We start from the raw sequence: 16,780 nt of genomic DNA, 5'->3' as shown, positions 1-16,780 counted from the left end.
CCACCCACAGAGACATTGTGATCCCGTCTGAAGGTTCTCGACCCCTGCATTGACCAAAGAGTATTTGGAAGCAGCAATTACTGTATATAGAACAGTCTACATCTCCCCCACAAGAGCCCCATAGATCCTAAACTTGGCACTAGCAAAAGCACATTCACTGATGTCCATTCAGCTCTTCTTTGCTAACTGCTTACTGATTAGTCCAATGAGGGAAGTTACGATCTGCATTCCTGACATCCAGTCTTGACCGGTTGGTAGTGACTATCAGACGTCCAAGACCGCTTAGTTGTATCGAATTTTCCCAAATATTGGGTGCCTCGGAGTTAATCCTATTTTTATTATCCAACACGGCAGAACGCGTGAAGGGAAACATTCATAACCTATGGAGTTTGTGTCTGATTGAGTGACAGACAAAATCGAGTGACTTCCTGGCATCAACGATCGCCATGACAGGCCCTGTGCAGAATTGACATCGACTGACGTCTCTCAAAATGTGGTAGCTTTCAACGGATCAAGATCCAAATAACAACAAGGTTGGATGCATGGCCTGTGCAGGAACCCAGGTTCTTCTGTTCTCAGTAGTGCTGACGACGATGACGATGGATCAGGACCCGCTGCCAGGGCCAGGGGTGTTCATCGCATCCCAAATGTTGGGTTTCTCTGATAGAGGTAATTTCAATAAGGTTTGATGGTCAGACAATGACTGATTCATGAAGCGAGTGGCGTAACGGACCGAAGGCTGATCCGAGGTAGACAGCCCGAGACTATTGAATCTAGTATTGCCCCGTTGGAGATCAAAACGGGGAGAAACCCTAGTCAGCGATAATGCGGGCTCAAATTACCATGGGTTATTAAACAAATTCTCATTACTCCGTTGCGCGAACTGCATCTTTCCAATGTTGCTGGGATTCGCTGATTACCCAGCCGTCGTTACTGTTCTATATACAGGTGCCGAAACATCTCCACCAAAGCCAAATAATAGATCCTGTTATGAAAGCAAACGTACTCTATAGTGGCACTTGTTCATGCCATGTTCGCCAGATCACTCGTCCACCCGGACTATAAAAGAGGTTGATTAAACGCAACGTGTATATCTGCCGACCGTCGACTCGTTTCATGCAGTAATGCCCAGACCCTCGCCGCCGGTCTTGTGGTAAGGGGGCTTGGCGTCCGCAGCGCTGGTAGGGTCGAACCGCCAGACACCCCCGGTCTTGTCGCTCTCCAAGGACGTAACGCCGATCATTCTCGCAAGTCGCCAGAATTCCTCATCGTCGGTGTCGTTGACACGCTTGAAGAAGCGTCGGTCCCACTCGCGGCCTTCCGACTTCTCGACCTTGCGAAGCTCGCGCTGGGCGTTCTCGATCTTCGACTTGGCCACGGACACGGCATCCATATCGCCCCGCTCGATGCCTGCCGCAACGTCGCGCCATGCCCGCCGGCTCTCATAGAGGTCTTGCTGGTCGACGGGCGCCAGAGTCAACGGGGTGGTCTTCGTGTCCTTGACGGAGAATCTATCCACCTCATGCTTGCGGGAGTCTTTGATGACGAAGGAATCCGACCATTGTCCGTCAACAGTGTACAGAGGTTTCTTCTCGCCCTCGTTTTCCTTGAAAAGGATGGCGCTGAAGGTGTTCTTCTTGCCACTCAGCCAGCCCTTGCCGGAGTAGTCAATCTTCGCCACGTAGCCAGTGCTGCTGGCAATGCGAGTGGACTTCTCCAATTCGACAAAGGGCGTTCCGTAGATAAGGGATTCAATGTGCAAGTGCGGGAGGGTGATCAGGTACCGCTCCTGCTGAGAAGGATCGTTCTTATCCGCACCCGGAGGAGTGAGGGTCAACAGGGCATGTCCGATCTGTTTGATTTGAATGGTGCTGGAGAAGGATGCCTTCTGGGCATTGTATCCTTGGAGCTACGATGTGAAATTCATAATCAGAGCCACGTCGTACATCGAATCTTGGATAGCTACATACCTCGACGCCGTGCTTCTCGTTTCGGATAGCATAAGCAGTAGCAGGGGGATGGTGGCTGAAGCGGTCAATACGATCCAGATGCAGAGTGGGTACAATAGTACCACCTACCTGACTTGCTCACTGATCAAGGTGGTCTCGCCCACATCCGCATCGGCATCCCATTTGCCAAGGAACAACTCTCCCAGGAAAGGGTTCAAGGGCTTCTTTTCGCTACCGAGCTTCTCACTGCGACTGCAGTACTGCTGGTGGAGAGTGCTGAGGAACCACTTCAAGACGGCCAGAGCTCTCTTCTCTGGATCCGCTTCTTTTGCGGCAGCCACAAAAAGGCCTGGGTGTTCGGCCCAGTAGGCAGAATATTCGGTCAAGGAGGTGGACGAGAGAATAAAGGGCGGGGCGGTCAAGGAAGAAAGGTCTCCGTTGAAGGAGGCGATAGACTGAAGGAAGGAACCAGATCGGTTAGCCAAGTTCCGTAAAGCAATACGAGATCAGACAGTCTAGGATGTGGGACCAATTGCCTAGAAGAAAATCGGTCGTTCAAACTTCATACCTTAAGGAAACTTGTCCAGGAACCTTTGCTGTGGGCGGGAACGCCGGACGCTGAATCCTTGCTGGAACTCATTTTGCAGATGTAAAGACAATAGCTCGACTACTGATTTGGTACAAAACCGCAGGACTGGCTAAGAATAAGCCCTGGGAGGACGGTAGAGAAAGAATGAAGCGGGGAAGAGAGAAGGAAGAGGGGAGAGAGGCACAGGAGGGAGACAAGATGAATATGTCATGGGGAGGGGAGAGTGGAAGAGGAAAGCGGCCGGAGGGCGATCGGGTCACCCACCAAACCGAATTCAAGCCACCCGCGCAGGGGGTCAGCTCTTTCGACGTCATGGGTGGCTGAGCTAAGCTCTGCGGATGTTCTTGTCCTGCTTGCTTTCCCATGGATAGGGATGACTTCCAAAGTCAAGGGATAATACAACACAATGGACTGAGTTTCTGGATGCCAGCACTCATTCTATCACCGTATTCTTTGGGTGGCTTTTCATGTTCTCGACTCGCGTGCCACTTGCGTCTTAGCTTCGTGGCGGAGATTATATTAAGCCAGCCACTCCGTTAATCCTGGTGTGCCTACTACGCAGTGGAGAATAACTGAATATTAAGATGTAATAACGGGCGGGCAAAGAAAAAGAAAATAAGGGAAGAGGAGGGGGCAAAAAGCAATTATAACAAGATGTGCAAAAATAGACCGCAAAATGAATCCGTGACTGTTGTGCCTACAATAATCCTCTACTCTCCACCATTACCCTTGATCTCGTGATAGCTTATCAGTTGACTTGGCGACCGAACTGTGGCTTGAAGTTCCCCAACAGCAAAATTCACTTTGTACTGATTACTAGATCTAACCCTGGCATATCAAATTGATCGCTGGGCTTGTATAGTTGAATTCTAGATACGACTCTCTGCCTTTACTCTGCCATACCGGGCGCCGTATGTTATCTATCTGTCGCTCAACTTGATTGCAACTCCATCGATTATCATGCTCAGCATGACCATTGGGTCAAGGTTGCCTGAGTGGATTGGGACTGACTGCAAGCTTCTAACACAGTGGTCCCAAGGGTAGCCTCCACCACCGACCGGATGAGTGGAAGTGAAAGGCTTTCCCGGGGTTGAAGCTTGACGAAAGCGGAAGGTTGACCTCCTCATTGTTGAAACCTTGGGATGTTACTGTGGGGGGTCCGCCTTCTCGGTCAACCACCTTCATACGGAATGAGACCGGGCTTCGAAGGCCTCGATTTCTGCCACCTGTATAGGTGGACACCCACGCACATCCTCATGTTGATGGATCTTGTGCCTTTCCCCTGAGGCCTTCGATCAGATCAACACCGTCATTCGAAGTCATCGATCGTTAGCAGCTGATCAAGTAGCCCTACAAGCAAGAGACTGTCAATGATTGCCAAGTAGTACGAAACCAAGTTATATTGAAGTGGGCGCGATCGACCAGGCAGGAAGCACGAACTTGTCTCTCAGTTCTCCTGAGTCGTGTGAAGTCCCCAGTCTCCACTGTGGCCCTAGTATCTGGGCCGATTACTGGGTGTTCGACACGAGAGCTGCCGTACCCCGGACGCTTTTGAGTTTTTGCAAGATTGCTGAAATAACTTCTGCCATCTGGAAATCTCTGTGCAACGAAATTATGGACTCGGTCATTTTTAACATGCTATTGAACTTGGCTGCTGATTCAAAATGGTTTACACGCCGTTGGTTGTGCAGGAAATCGTTCCTGGCGCCCCTGTGCAGATCGGGTTCCCACCTCCGCGGAAAGCTAAGGTTCCCGGCTTTTGCCCCAAGCTTATAACTAGTTTCTCAAGCGTGCTCGGCGTCAAAAAGGCCATGAGCATCAATGGTCTAGCGGCTACCAAAGTTTGATCTGAGCTAAACTTGTATGTGGATATTGCAGAAGGCTCTGCTCTTACTTCTCTGGGCGATTAAGTGTTTTTAGGGGCTGTTAGTCTGACAGTCTCGCCCTCTCACCGACGATAATTGCGCTGAAAAATGGAGTCGTGATACTCCACGTGTAGTCGAGACTCTCTGCCTTTTGCTGGCCAGGTTTCTTAAATCTGCTGGTGGCTCCATGGTACTAAAGCATTTTTTTGGATGCTTAACCACTCATTGCTGTACAGTATCTAGGTGTCTGGGTGCTATGGAGGAGCCCCGTCCACTCATTTGATTTTGATCCATCACAAGTTCATCTAGATACACTCTTTCTTTATCATCAATCGACCTTTTCCTTGCATAATGTACTTCATGACTTTATACATTCGCTCTGAAAACCAAGCAGAATCATCTCAACAGTAACGGAAGCCTTTTCCCCGTGTCTGGTGCGACACAAGTCATTAAAAAGTGACTTTGAACAGCGTCAACGACCAAGCAACATGTTCGACCAAAAGTTCTTGAACTCATCCTCGACACTCGTCGTCCCTAATGGGCGTCAGAGCTCCAGACACGAGCATCGACCGCCTCTCAACTCAACCATTACACTCATTCAAGCCACCACTCACGACTCAGACCGTACTTTGCCTCATGAAAGCATCCCCGAAGAAGTCCATGACGATCAGTACAACCGGTTCTCGCCTACTCGAAAAATCACTGTCGTTATCCTCCTTTCATATTCTGCTATCCTTGGACCCATATCCTCCACTGCCATCTTAGCCTCTGTCCCCGAGATTGCCAGAACATTCGAAACAGACGCAGATATTATCACTGCCAGCAACGCTCTTTACCTAGCTTCCATGGGGATCGCTGCCCTCCTCTGGGGTCCTTTGAGTCAAATCTCGGGCCGCCGTCCGGTGAGTGACATCCGTGCATTCATACTGTTCCTCTAAACCCTAATAGCTGCTCTCTTAGATCCTCATCGCTAGTTCAATACTATTCTTTCTTTTTACTGTGGCCACAGCGCTATCCCCCAATCTAGAAGCCTACTTTATCTTTCGCATATGTGCCGCGTTTCAGGGAACTGCATTTCTAGTGCTTGGAAGTGCTACCGTGGGCGATATCTATGAGCCAATGTCTCGTGCCTTACCATTGGGATGGGTATTGTCAGGTAGTGTGACCGGGCCTGCCCTTGGTCCCTTTCTAGGTGTATGCCTCATCCTCGACGTATGATTTACCTATCTGTGCTCAGCTGACACCTTCTAATAGGGAGTCGTGGCTACCTTCCGCCCATGGAGATGCATTTTCTGGCTGCTTGCTGCATTAAACGGCTTCGCAGCAGTCCTCATCTTGCTATTCTTTCCGGAGACCATCAGTCACAAATTAAACACCCATTTCAAAGGGAAGAGTCTGCCTCAGCAAACCAAGCAACTATGGAGTCACATCTCCCCCCTTCGCATTGCGCGCTTGGTCTTTTCTTACCCGAACATTTTCCTCACTAGCCTTACTGCCGGCGCCTTAGTGTGGAATCAATACGCCCTTCTCACCCCCATTCGCTACGTCCTCAACCCTCGCTTCCACCTTGAAAGCCCCATTGAAGCCGGCCTCTTCTACCTCGGCCCCGGTGGTGGCTACATATTTGGCACCTTTTTTGGTGGCCGTTGGGCCGATCTTGTGGCTCGGAAATACATCCGTATCCGCAACGGACGACGCATACCAGAAGACCGTCTCCGCTCTTGCGTCTCCTTCATTCTCTTTGCTATTCCGGCATGCATCCTTGTTTATGGTTGGACAGTTGACAAAGAAGTCGGAGGAATACCAGTCCCCGTTGTCGCTATGTTTATTCAAGGGGTGGCCACGATGTTCTGCTTCCCCAGTTTGAATACTTACGGACTGGATGTTATGCAGGAGAGTGGTAGAAGTGAGGAGGTTGTCGCGGCGAACTTCGTTTGCCGGTATATGTTTGCTGCCCTCGGGTCGGGTGTCGTTCTACCTGCTCTTGAGGCAATGGGCGTGGGGTGGTTCAGTACCATCTCGGCGCTGTTGCTGGTAGCTGTAGGTGGTGGCTTATATCTGACCGCGGAGTATGGTCCTCGATGGAGGGAAGCGGTTGATGCAAAGCTTCAGGCTAAGAAGGAAGAAAAGTGGAAAAGGAAGAGCGCCTCGCATGTTTAAATCTTCAGCAACCCATCTGGGTCGCCACGTCATAAGCATAATACCCAACTGCATTGATGATTGATCTCGGCCGTGTCGCGACCGATATGACAGTTCTTGGTGGCTTCTTATCATTCTAATGTAAATATCACAGATTTTAGCATATTGAATTAATGACTAGGCTACCTCATATAACATATTTTCGACGGCCACGGTTATTTACTGACTTGTCCTCTCTTTTCTGATAGCTACAAGAGGATAATTGTTCAACAGTGGTTGATGATTCGAATTTGGCCCCAGAGGAGCCTCGGTCATGAATGTTTAGGGGACGGCTTGCGGGGGTACGGAAATAAATCGCGAGGCTGCACAACTCAATCTGTTTTTACTCCGCCGGCACTGATCGTCTCTCGCCCCTCTTTTCGCAACTATTATTCTCTCGTTCCAACCCCAACCCTTATGTTCTACCTGGCTCCTATTGTCTTGCTTCTTGATGTATTGCGGCCTCTCACTCCATTCTAACTTGATGGTCCACCTTCGTTTGCCGAGATCTAAATTTAGTCGACTCCACCGGTTCTTATCGATAAACCAAACGCGTGTACCCCATCGGCTCTGCCCCTCCTACGGCGCCACAGCTTCGTAACAATTTATCTTGATCATCCATTCCACTAAGGAGTAATCTCACAATGCCTATGACTGGCCTGCAGAAGCAAATTGGTCAGGTATGATATCACCCGGCCTTGTGTTATCATCAAGAAACATCCGACTGAACTATGGCGGAGTTTAGCTCTTTGCGGTCGGTTTCCACGGCCTTACTCCGAGCCCAGAAATAAAGACTCTGATCCACGATTATGGTATTGGAGCTATCGTACTCTTCAAACGAAATGTTAGCGATGCAGCTCAACTCCAGGTAGGTGACCCCCTCTGTGACCATTCATGGCTATCCGCAGTATGCCCGCGCCCAGATTCAGTGACTGATATTACAATTCCAATAAAAGGCTTTGACGCATGCTCTCCAAGAAGAAGCACGGTCAGCAGGACACGAGCACCCCCTGCTTATAGGAATTGATCAGGAAAATGGCCTTGTCACCAGGGTATCGCCTCCAGTTGCTCCACAACTGCCGGGCCCTATGGCTCTCGGCGCCACCAATTCCCCCAAGCTCGCACATCAGGTCGGAGCTGCAACTGGTGAGATACTGAGCGCCGCGGGGATTAACATGAACTATGCGCCCGTTTGTGACATCAATTCCGAGCCGCTCAACCCCGTAATCGGGGTTCGTAGCTTTGGAGATAAGCCCGAGTTTGTGGCCCGATTCGCCAGCGCCAGCGCCCAAGGTCTTCGGGAGCACAAGGTCGTACCTACTGTAAAGCACTTCCCGGGACACGGTGATACCGCAGTCGATTCACACTATGGACTACCTGTCATTCCAAAGACACGAGAGCAACTGGAAAGTTGCGAGTTGGTTCCCTTCCGTCAGGCAGCCAATGAAGGTATCGAGGCCATCATGACAGCCCATATCTCCCTACCTGGCATAGGTGATGGCAAATTGCCCGCCACCTTGTCGCCAGATGTGATGAGGATTCTTCGTGAAGACATGGGTTACGGCGGTATGGTTATTACGGACTGTCTCGAGATGGATGGAATTCGTGCTACGTACGGGACAGAGCAAGGCGCTGTTCTTGCTCTGGCTGCTGGCTGCGACAGCATCATGATATGCCATACATATTCTGTCCAAGTTGCTTCGATTATTCAGGTCTGCCAGGCTGCTGAGTCCGGAAAGATTCCCTCCGCGCGACTGCATGAGGCTATCCGTCGTGTTAAGGAGCTGAAAAGCAACTTCCTGAGTTGGGAGACGGCGCTGCGCCCTCTGGAATCGAGGGAAAACTGGCCTGCTCTGGGAACAGACGCAGTGAAACATTCTGCGCTGGCGAAGCAAGCCTATGCTCAGTCTGTGACGCTTGTTCGAGATACCTCACAAATTCTCCCTGTGTCCAGGTCTGCTAACGTCGTATTCCTCTTTCCTGGGGACCAGACCCCAGCTGGAGGTGCAGTGGACGGAGAAGGGCTGGGAAGGAAGGGCTCTTACAACGCCTCCGTTTATCTCAATATACTGAAGCAATACAACCCAACCGTGGTTGAGATTCGATATGGGGCAGCGGGATTATCGACTGAACTGATGAGTGCCATTGAAGCTGCCGATGTCGTTATCTTCACTTCTATCAATGCGCGGGAATCGCCGTTTCAGCGGACCTTAGGATTGGAGCTGCCTAGCCGGACCCGTAAGCTGGTCAGCATCGCCGCCTGCAACCCCTACGACTTCCTGGAAGATGCGTCCGTTGGAACATATATTGCCACCTATGAGCCTACGCCCGAAGCATTTGCGGCGGCTGCTGAGGTGATATTCGGGAATTCGGCGCCTAGGGGCCTCTTGCCAGTTGAAAATCCTACCAGTCAACTGTCTGTTGAGGAATCAGCATTGGGTAACACTAGAGACATCTTGCAACTGAGTGCTATTTGGAATGCTGCGTTGCCTACCTACCCACTTTCCGCTCAGAAGTTGCAACTACTTGTTAACCAGGAGCATGGGCATCATTTCGTTGCTCGCATTGGTGCTGATATTGTAGGATTTGCCTTGACATACACCAGCAATACATCTACAGGTGTTGCTGGCAATATTGCTGTGCTCGCAGTTGATCCCGCAAAACAAGGCCAGGGACTTGGAACAGCATTGATCTCAAAAATCACTGCATGGTATGAAGCCAACTTGAAACTCCCACGCCTCGAATTGAGCAGCTCGTTCCCAAGGTTCTTTCCTGGAGTACCCGATGATTTGCCGTCGTCGGTACAGGAGTTTTTCCAGAAGCGTGGCTTCTCACTATGGGATACAAACCCACGAAATGTGGACCTGTACCGTGATATCCGCGACTTCAAGGCCCCTGACGCGTATATTACTCGGGCGGCAGATCAGGGATATACTTTTGGTCCTCTCCAGCCCGAGCATTACGAAGAATGCCTGGCTGGACAGAGGAAGAACTTCTCTGCAAATGCGGTAAGCATGATCCCATCTTCAATACATAAGCTGTCCTGATATTATCATCGTGCACATTTATTGGCTGTTTCTCCTCGATATAACTAACAACAAATAGGCCTGGGTGCGTCAATATGAAGAGCTCCACCCTACCAAGTATCCATTCAGTGTAATGGCAGCCTTCGACTCCCAGGGAAAGCAGGCCGCCTGGACGCTGATGCTTGGTCCTGACTCGCCGGCTCTACAGAGAAACTGGGCGCTTCCACCTGTGTGTGGGCCCAAAACCGGCCTCATCGGATGTGTAGGTGTTGATGTGGATCATAGAAAGAAGGGACTTGGGCTGGCACTACTGAGTCACGCGATGGAGGACATGAAGCGGAGAGGCGTGGAGGGAGTATTTGTGGATGGGGTGGTTCTGGAAGGGTTCTACGAGCAGCTCGGCTTCACAGTCTGGCGCGAGTATCGACGAGCAACTCTTCATATGTAGATTACCGACATTATATCCATAGGAAACCGCCACTAGGATGCATATAGCTTTTATAATTGGACTAGACCTAGGCTGACAATCCCCGCCTGTTGACTGGCCGAGGCCTGCATCTCGGAGTCCCCCTTCCGAGAGAACCTCGGGTAAGGTTCCCCGCCTCGGGCCTCTCGAAAGGAATATTGGCAATGTTCCGAGATGACCATCTACACTCAACCAAAACACCTTCCAATCTCGAGTATTTGACACCTAATCATGTATCGCTTAAGCCGAACATTCCATCGAAAAAGTCCACTACCAAAGGCTTCCCAAACGCCGCCGTTTCTCAAACGACACCGCCCATTATCCACTCTTCCCCGGCACTCATCTCCGGGACCATCTGTATCTGAAGCCCCGCTATTCGACCACTACTACGAGTGAGTAACCAGCCCAGTTACCCCTCTCCCCATTCCATACCTCACCAACTAACCACCATGATAAAATCACAGTGCCATAGTAATAGGCGCCGGCGGCGCCGGCCTCCGCGCCGCAGTCGGTCTGACCGAGTCAGGATTCCGCACCGCATGCATTACCAAACTGGTAGCATACCTACCCCCTCCTTCCAACAAAACCCCCAAGAAAACAAACTAAAATAAAAACCAAGTAATAACAATGAAATTTCTGGAAAATAGTTCCCCACCCGCTCCCACACCGTCGCAGCGCAAGGCGGCATCAACGCGGCGCTAGGCAACATGACTCAAGACGACTACCGCTGGCACATGTACGACACGGTCAAAGGCTCAGACTGGCTCGGAGACCAAGATGCAATTCACTATATGACGCGGGAAGCACCGAAGGCTATCTACGAGCTGGAGAACTACGGCATGGCGTTTTCCAGAACCGAAGACGGACGTATATATCAGCGGGCTCTGGGGGGACAGAGTCTGGATTATGGGAAGGGGGGACAGGCGTATAGGACTGCTTGTGCGGCGGATAGGACGGGTCATGCTATGTTGCATGCTTTGTATGGGGAAGCGTTGAAGGTAATATTATTACCATATTCTTATTTTACTGTAGAAAGGATGGAAGTTTGAAGACTGACCGATGGATGTGTTATACTTCAGCACGATACCCAATTCTTCGTCGAATTCTTCGCTCTCGATCTTTTAATGGTCGACGGCGCCTGCGTGGGCGTCATCTGTCTCTCTCTCGAAGACGGCACGCTGCATCGCTTCTTCGCGCGAAACACTGTCCTCGCGACGGGCGGTTACGGCCGGGCTTACTTCTCCTGCACTTCCGCACATACTTCCACGGGGAATGGCAATGCCATGGTTGCTCGCGCGGGACTCCCTAACCAGGATATGGAGTTCGTGCAGTTCCACCCCTCCGGGATCCATGGCGCCGGGGTACTCATCACGGAAGGTGCGCGCGGGGAGGGCGGATATCTTCTCAATGCGCATGGCGAACGGTTCATGGAGCGGTATGCCCCAACGGCTAAAGATCTAGCCAGTCGGGATGTCGTAGCGAGGGCTATGAATCTTGAGATCCGTGAGGGACGGGGCTGTGGCCCGGAGAAAGATCATATTCATCTCCAGTTGTCTCATTTACCGGCTGAGCTTATCCGCTCACGGCTCCCTGGGATTCTCGAGACGGCGTCTATTTTCGCGGGGATTGATATCACGCGGGATCCTATCCCTGTTGTTCCTACGGTTCATTACTGCATGGGTGGGATCCCGACGAACTATAAGGGCCAGGTGCTGACGACTAGTAGTAGTCGCACTTCGTCTGAGACAAACATCCCGGATAAAGACGTAGAGCCAGTCCCGGGCCTCTACGCAGCCGGCGAATGCGCCAGCGTTAGCGTACACGGCGCCAATAGACTCGGCGCGAACTCGCTCCTCGATATAGTTGTCTTCGGCCGGGCGTGTGCCCTCCACATCGCCGAGACGAACGAACCTAACATGCCCCTTCACAATATTCCCCGTGATGATACCCCTCTGTCGAACCTAGGCCAAGACTCCCTATCCAGTCTATTCACAACCCTCCACGCAACAGGCGACCTCCCATCTTCATCGCTCCGCCATAACCTCCAACGCGCAATGCAGACGGACCTCGCCGTATTCCGCACGCATGAATCCCTCACCACCGGATTAAGCAAAGTGATCCAAGTGCAGAACGACTTCTCCACGCGACTCAGAACAAGCGATCGAAGTATAATCTGGAACTCGGATCTCGTGGAGACGTTGGAGTTGAGGAATCTGCTGACGTGCGCGGCGCAGACGGCCAAGGCGGCGTTGTGTAGGACGGAGAGTCGGGGGAGTCATGCGAGGGAGGATTTCCCGGAGAGGAACGATGAGAGGTGGTTGAGGCATAGTTGGACGTGGCAGAAGGATGAGAAGGAGGAAGGGGTTAGGGTGGGGTATCGGGGAGTGATTATGGAGACGTTGGATGAGGGGGATTGTAAGAGTGTGCCGCCGGTGAAGAGGAGCTACTAGGGATCCCCCATTGGGTAGTTTGTTCGGCAAGTGTTGAGGTGACCCTGGGAGAGAATGGGTCATAGAGAGGACTGGCGTGTTACTTGTCGCATGTAGTCGAATGCACGGTACGGGCCGCGGATGCAGAAACAGACCCGGTATGTTGGCCGATGTATAGACTTGGATAGTGGACCCGCTTCTGGGGTGCACCTGCATAGCTGCTCGCCAGCCAGTCCGGCACTGTTGCTTATGCCCAGAGACGGCCTTTTCTGGGCGATGGTGGCAAATCTTATCGTGGGAAGAGAGGCAGAGAAGGGAGGGGTAGAGGACATGATGATCCTGAGGCCCCCAGTTTCCGAGTATAAACCCCCCCCTCTTTCCCTCCTCTCCCATCATCTCCTCCAGTTTATTTACATACCCCTGAAATTTGTCTAGCTAGAAGTACCAACAGACCCTCTACATGATTACTCTCTTTGCGGAGGAATCAGTCCTACGTATGTAGTGAACGCCGAAGCACTAATCATAAATTATCATATATTAGAGTAGTACATGATCGTTCACTCAGTGAAGATCCTTGCAAACACCCTCAATTTCACTGTATCATGCACTCATATTCTACCCCGTAATTAGAGCGCGGAAAATCGCACCAAACGCCGAAAACTTCGCGAATCAACATACCCATCCGTACTCCGTGTCGAAAGCAACGGTTTCATCGTACACGCACATGAAACCTGGAGTGCTCACAGACAGATACATCCCGCTTAGCCACTGGTGGCAAGGTGGTCAAGCTTGTACAAGGGCTCCAAGTGGACGTCGCGCCGGAAGATGTAGCGGTTGATCCACCAGGGAAGCACCTGAAACATCTGGTAACGCATATGCATCCGAGTCGGGACTCCGAAGATGTAGTCAAGTTCTTCCAAAGTCCGCTGCTTAGTCTCAGGGACCCACAGGAAGATCATAACAAAGGCAGTCACGTTCAGTGCCCTGAAAAAAGTTAGAGTGGCTGCAGAAAAGGCCGAGGTGGGCATAATCAGATAATTTTATGACTTACGCGTAGAAGCCAAAGGCACCAGTTGGAGTCATAACGGCCAACATGCGGGGGAAGGTGATTGAAAGTACCGCAGCCCAGCCGAGACAAACTGCCACAGCCCAAGCCATTCCGACCTCTGCTTTCGTTAGCCTGATTGTGACTTGAGTACCAGAGATTCACACTTACCACGATGAGACAGAGGGAAGACTTCTGCGGAGTAAGTGAACGGGACTGGTCCCTCGCCGGGAGAGTAGAAAGCCGCGAACATGAAGACAAAGAGAGCAATGCATGCCAGATGCGCCGTCTGCTCCTTGGGGATGTAGAAACAGAAGCCCGCGGCCAGCAGAGTCCAAGCCATCTGGGGGAACGTGAACAAGAGCAGAGCGCGACGGCCATAAGTGTCAATGGTAAACACCGCGGGGAATGCAAAGATAAAGTTTACAAGCCCGAAACCCCAGGAGGCAAACAGTGCTTCCGTAACGTTGGCTCCTGCCTGCTGGAAGACAGTCGAGGAATAAAAGGCAACGATATTGATTCCACACATCTGCTGTGCAATCATCACGACGAAGGAAGCAAGGGTTGCACGGCGGATACGGGGAATGGTAAACAACTCGACAAATCGGGTGGCATAGTTGCTCACTCCAGCAATATCCTGCTCAACCTTGATCTGTGCGTAGATGTAGTAAAGATCACGCGCGGCCTGCAGCTGGGTGTTGCGCAAGCGGCACAAAGACTGGTAAGCGTTACGCATCTTTTCCTTCTTGATGTACCAGCGAGGCGACTCTGGACACATGAAGACACCAATCAGCAAAGGAAGCGCTGGAATAAAGGCAGAACCGAGCTGGAGTCTCCAGGAGATATCCCCAGTGTCTTTGACAGCAAGGTTCGCGGAAGTCCCAAGGAAGATACCAAAGGCGGTCCACAACTGCCAGCACATAACGAGACCTCCACGAACAGAAGCCGGGGTATTTTCTGCACAGAACATTGGGATTGTAGACGCCTTCAAGCCCATTCCCAAGCCCAGCAGCAGACGAGTCACGAACAGCTGAGGCCAGGTCTGACTAACGGCCGATCCAATAGGAGCAAGAAGGCAGAAGATGGCAGACATGAAAATAGCGCCACGGCGACCCAGATATTTGTTCAGTGGGTCGGACAGCCAGCATCCGATGACAGCGCTAGACATGTATGGAGCCCTATTCAAGAACATTAGTCTCACGGTGATCTTCACAGGATACGGGGACAAGGGCTGCGCACGCATTGACGACACCGACAAGCCACTGGTTTCTCGACGCGTTTGGACCATCCTCAGGGATTCCAAGCGCAACAGGGAACGAGAGGTTGGCGCCTAGATGATAGATTAAGCTTAGCGAGGACTGCTATACTCAAGTTTCAGGGCACACTTACCATTACTTCCGGTTTGATCCCAACCCCTGGCGGGAATATCAGCAAAACAGCTCAAACCCACCGTTCAATTTGTACTGAAAAAAAGCAAAAGTCTCGGGCGTGATACTCACTGGACAGCAGCTCCGACGGAGCAGAGAATGATGGTGAAGTAGAGAGCCTTAGGCTGACGCCACTTATGATCTTTCTCATCACGAATGGCAGTGATCTCATCACTAGTCATATCGGGCACTGCCTGAAAGTCTTCGGGATCGCGTGCCACAAGGGCTCCCTTTTTGAGCAAGGGGAGAATATCAGTCAACTGATATTCAGTGGCAAAGTCCTCGACATCTTGGACCACTTGAGCTGGGCTCAGATCCGCCAGGGGATTCTTGATTCTATCATGGAATTGGTTATTGGAAACACGACAGAGACACCAAGACCGGATGAAGTAACTTACTTGGCAGAAGTATTCTTGTTCAGATTAATGTGCTCCGTAGTGCCCTTCTCAGTAACATCGGGCTCATTGTGACTGCCGCTGACGCAAAGAAAGTGAGTATACATGACGAAGAAAGAAAAGGTAAACTTGAAAGACACATACTAGGGGTCAACAGCAGAGTCAACCGCCTGAATCGGGGTCACCTCCTCCTTTGCCATGGTGTTTACCTGGCTTAGGATGAAGAAAAGCGCGTGTGGATCAAGTGCTTGCACAAGTTAGAGTACAGAGAATCACTAGCCACAATGATGTGAGTGATAAGAAGAACAGGGCGCGTCAAAGCCGCGGCGTGGGGAAGTACGGGGATGAGAAAGAATGCACAACAGATGCGGGGTGAGATGGAGATGAAGTTAGGAAGGCGGAGGGGATTAAAAGACTTGAGGTAAGAAGGTGCGAGGGGAAGTGAATTAAGAGCGCACTGTTGGGAATAGTCGGGTTGAGCCCTGAACAAAGAGGCGAGGTCCGGTTGCATTCACTTCACCCTCCGGCTGCAGGAGGCTCTTACCAAGATGGAAGTATTGTGCGGTACTGTGATGCCTCCATTCTTCCCCGCGGGGGTCCTGAACCCGGGGTAGAAGATCTAGTGGCAATCCAATCAGACATGTGAACAGATGTAATTGATAGTACAAGTATTATCTGAGAGCATAAGCCCCTTTCTTTCAACAAACTCATTGGAACTGGCACATGGCCATTATATCTGAAGCTAACTGGAACTACATCTCCTTGATAATGTAGCTATTTCCTCACTTCGGCGCACAAATGCCCAGTGTATGGTAACAGGGCACTGCGGACGCAAGTATTCTCATCATAGTCAGATCTAACATGGTCCTGTTCGTCTGACATCTGGAACTACCACAACTTAGACTACTCCGGACATTCATTCCGGGCGAAAATAACCTTTGCCAAAGAGGACTTTCCAAGAAATCGAGGCAACCATGGTACAGGCAGGTGACAGATGGCCAGATAGACTGATAATGAGGGCTTGCACGGAATTGGATTTTGCACCCCTCCAACCTATGAGGAAATGCGTGGTTGTGGAGGTGGGCTAGTCTAAGTCTGCTGACTTCAGCATAGGTACACTGGTCTTCATTGTCACCTTGTAAGCTCTGACCGGTGGGGAAGAGTAGCATATGTACAGACTATGGCTGAGAACATTGATCCGCATGCAAATGTTCAAAGAAAGCTAATGCAATGCTAGTTGCATCAAATGATGTTCTTTGGAGCTTCCATTATCCCTGACCACGACCAATTCTTTCAACTGTCCAGAAAACCTTATCGTATGAATGGAATTTAGATGGTTACCATCAAGGAAAGCCTAAATTGGACCAGACGCACCCGTACGTGGCAATCTTGCCCCTTGTAATTAGGCCTG

The 16,780-nt window shown here is 51.0% G+C and overlaps 5 protein-coding genes across 5 annotated transcripts; 3 read left to right on the top strand and 2 right to left on the bottom strand.

Moving 5' to 3' along the window:
* Nucleotides 1-1,114: 1,114 nt before the first annotated feature.
* Nucleotides 1,115-2,589, bottom strand: BO87DRAFT_310320 (OSBP family protein; the record flags this gene model as incomplete). Its single annotated transcript, XM_025619502.1, has 4 exons — nt 1,115-1,909; nt 1,971-2,025; nt 2,079-2,404; nt 2,518-2,589. 4 exons carry the CDS (start codon nt 2,587-2,589, stop codon nt 1,115-1,117), a joined length of 1,248 nt encoding a protein of 415 aa, XP_025478998.1.
* A 2,049-nt stretch (nt 2,590-4,638) lies between these two features.
* On the top strand, nt 4,639-6,633 carry BO87DRAFT_70694 (putative MFS transporter). The gene is made up of 3 exons (XM_025629496.1): nt 4,639-5,305; nt 5,364-5,597; nt 5,658-6,633. The coding sequence occupies exons 1-3, from the start codon at nt 4,892-4,894 to the stop codon at nt 6,561-6,563; spliced, it is 1,554 nt and encodes a 517-aa protein (XP_025478997.1). The 5' UTR covers nt 4,639-4,891; the 3' UTR covers nt 6,564-6,633.
* Nucleotides 6,634-6,976: 343 nt separating this feature from the next.
* On the top strand, nt 6,977-10,085 carry BO87DRAFT_360407 (putative beta-N-acetylglucosaminidase). Its single transcript, XM_025621554.1, has 4 exons — nt 6,977-7,261; nt 7,327-7,449; nt 7,538-9,589; nt 9,687-10,085. Exons 1-4 carry the CDS (start codon nt 7,226-7,228, stop codon nt 10,053-10,055), a joined length of 2,580 nt encoding a protein of 859 aa, XP_025478996.1. The 5' UTR covers nt 6,977-7,225; the 3' UTR covers nt 10,056-10,085.
* A 219-nt stretch (nt 10,086-10,304) lies between these two features.
* On the top strand, nt 10,305-12,862 carry BO87DRAFT_437493 (succinate dehydrogenase flavoprotein subunit; the record flags this gene model as incomplete). The annotated part of the gene is made up of 4 exons (XM_025627859.1): nt 10,305-10,465; nt 10,538-10,628; nt 10,721-11,071; nt 11,153-12,862. The coding sequence occupies 4 exons, from the start codon at nt 10,305-10,307 to the stop codon at nt 12,521-12,523; spliced, it is 1,974 nt and encodes a 657-aa protein (XP_025478995.1). The 3' UTR covers nt 12,524-12,862.
* Nucleotides 12,863-12,964: 102 nt separating this feature from the next.
* On the bottom strand, nt 12,965-16,064 carry BO87DRAFT_360401 (galactose-proton symport). Its single transcript, XM_025621553.1, has 8 exons — nt 15,514-16,064; nt 15,373-15,450; nt 15,047-15,310; nt 14,937-14,962; nt 14,787-14,877; nt 13,719-14,725; nt 13,554-13,668; nt 12,965-13,486 (listed from the first exon to the last, which is right to left on the bottom strand). Exons 1-8 carry the CDS (start codon nt 15,567-15,569, stop codon nt 13,264-13,266), a joined length of 1,860 nt encoding a protein of 619 aa, XP_025478994.1. The 5' UTR covers nt 15,570-16,064; the 3' UTR covers nt 12,965-13,263.
* Nucleotides 16,065-16,780: the final 716 nt, after the last annotated feature.

This window comes from Aspergillus neoniger, assembly GCF_003184625.1.
Source record: "Aspergillus neoniger CBS 115656 unplaced genomic scaffold BO87scaffold_19, whole genome shotgun sequence".
NCBI lineage: Eukaryota > Fungi > Ascomycota > Eurotiomycetes > Eurotiales > Aspergillaceae > Aspergillus > Aspergillus neoniger.
Note: the sequence above shows the minus strand (reverse complement) of the source record. Positions and strands in the feature narration are given on the sequence as shown.

What these genes read in the sequence shown, in the direction of transcription:
- BO87DRAFT_70694 (XM_025629496.1), top strand. Translation starts at nt 4,892, where the DNA reads ATGTTCGACCAAAAGTTCTTGAACTCATCCTCGACACTCGTCGTCCCT. An exon ending in AAATCTCGGGCCGCCGTCCG is followed by an intron (nt 5,306 to 5,363) that starts GTGAGTGACATC and finishes CTGCTCTCTTAG; the next exon opens with ATCCTCATCGCTAGTTCAAT. An exon ending in CCCTTGGTCCCTTTCTAGGT is followed by an intron (nt 5,598 to 5,657) that starts GTATGCCTCATC and finishes ACCTTCTAATAG; the next exon opens with GGAGTCGTGGCTACCTTCCG.
- BO87DRAFT_360407 (XM_025621554.1), top strand. Translation starts at nt 7,226, where the DNA reads ATGCCTATGACTGGCCTGCAGAAGCAAATTGGTCAG. An exon ending in GCGATGCAGCTCAACTCCAG is followed by an intron (nt 7,450 to 7,537) that starts GTAGGTGACCCC and finishes TTCCAATAAAAG; the next exon opens with GCTTTGACGCATGCTCTCCA. An exon ending in AGAACTTCTCTGCAAATGCG is followed by an intron (nt 9,590 to 9,686) that starts GTAAGCATGATC and finishes AACAACAAATAG; the next exon opens with GCCTGGGTGCGTCAATATGA.
- BO87DRAFT_360401 (XM_025621553.1), bottom strand. Translation starts at nt 15,569, where the DNA reads ATGGCAAAGGAGGAGGTGACCCCGATTCAGGCGGTTGACTCTGCTGTT. An exon ending in GACTCTGCTGTTGACCCCTA is followed by an intron (nt 15,451 to 15,513) that starts GTATGTGTCTTT and finishes TCTTTGCGTCAG; the next exon opens with CGGCAGTCACAATGAGCCCG. An exon ending in GGTGCCTTTGGCTTCTACGC is followed by an intron (nt 13,487 to 13,553) that starts GTAAGTCATAAA and finishes AACTTTTTTCAG; the next exon opens with GGCACTGAACGTGACTGCCT.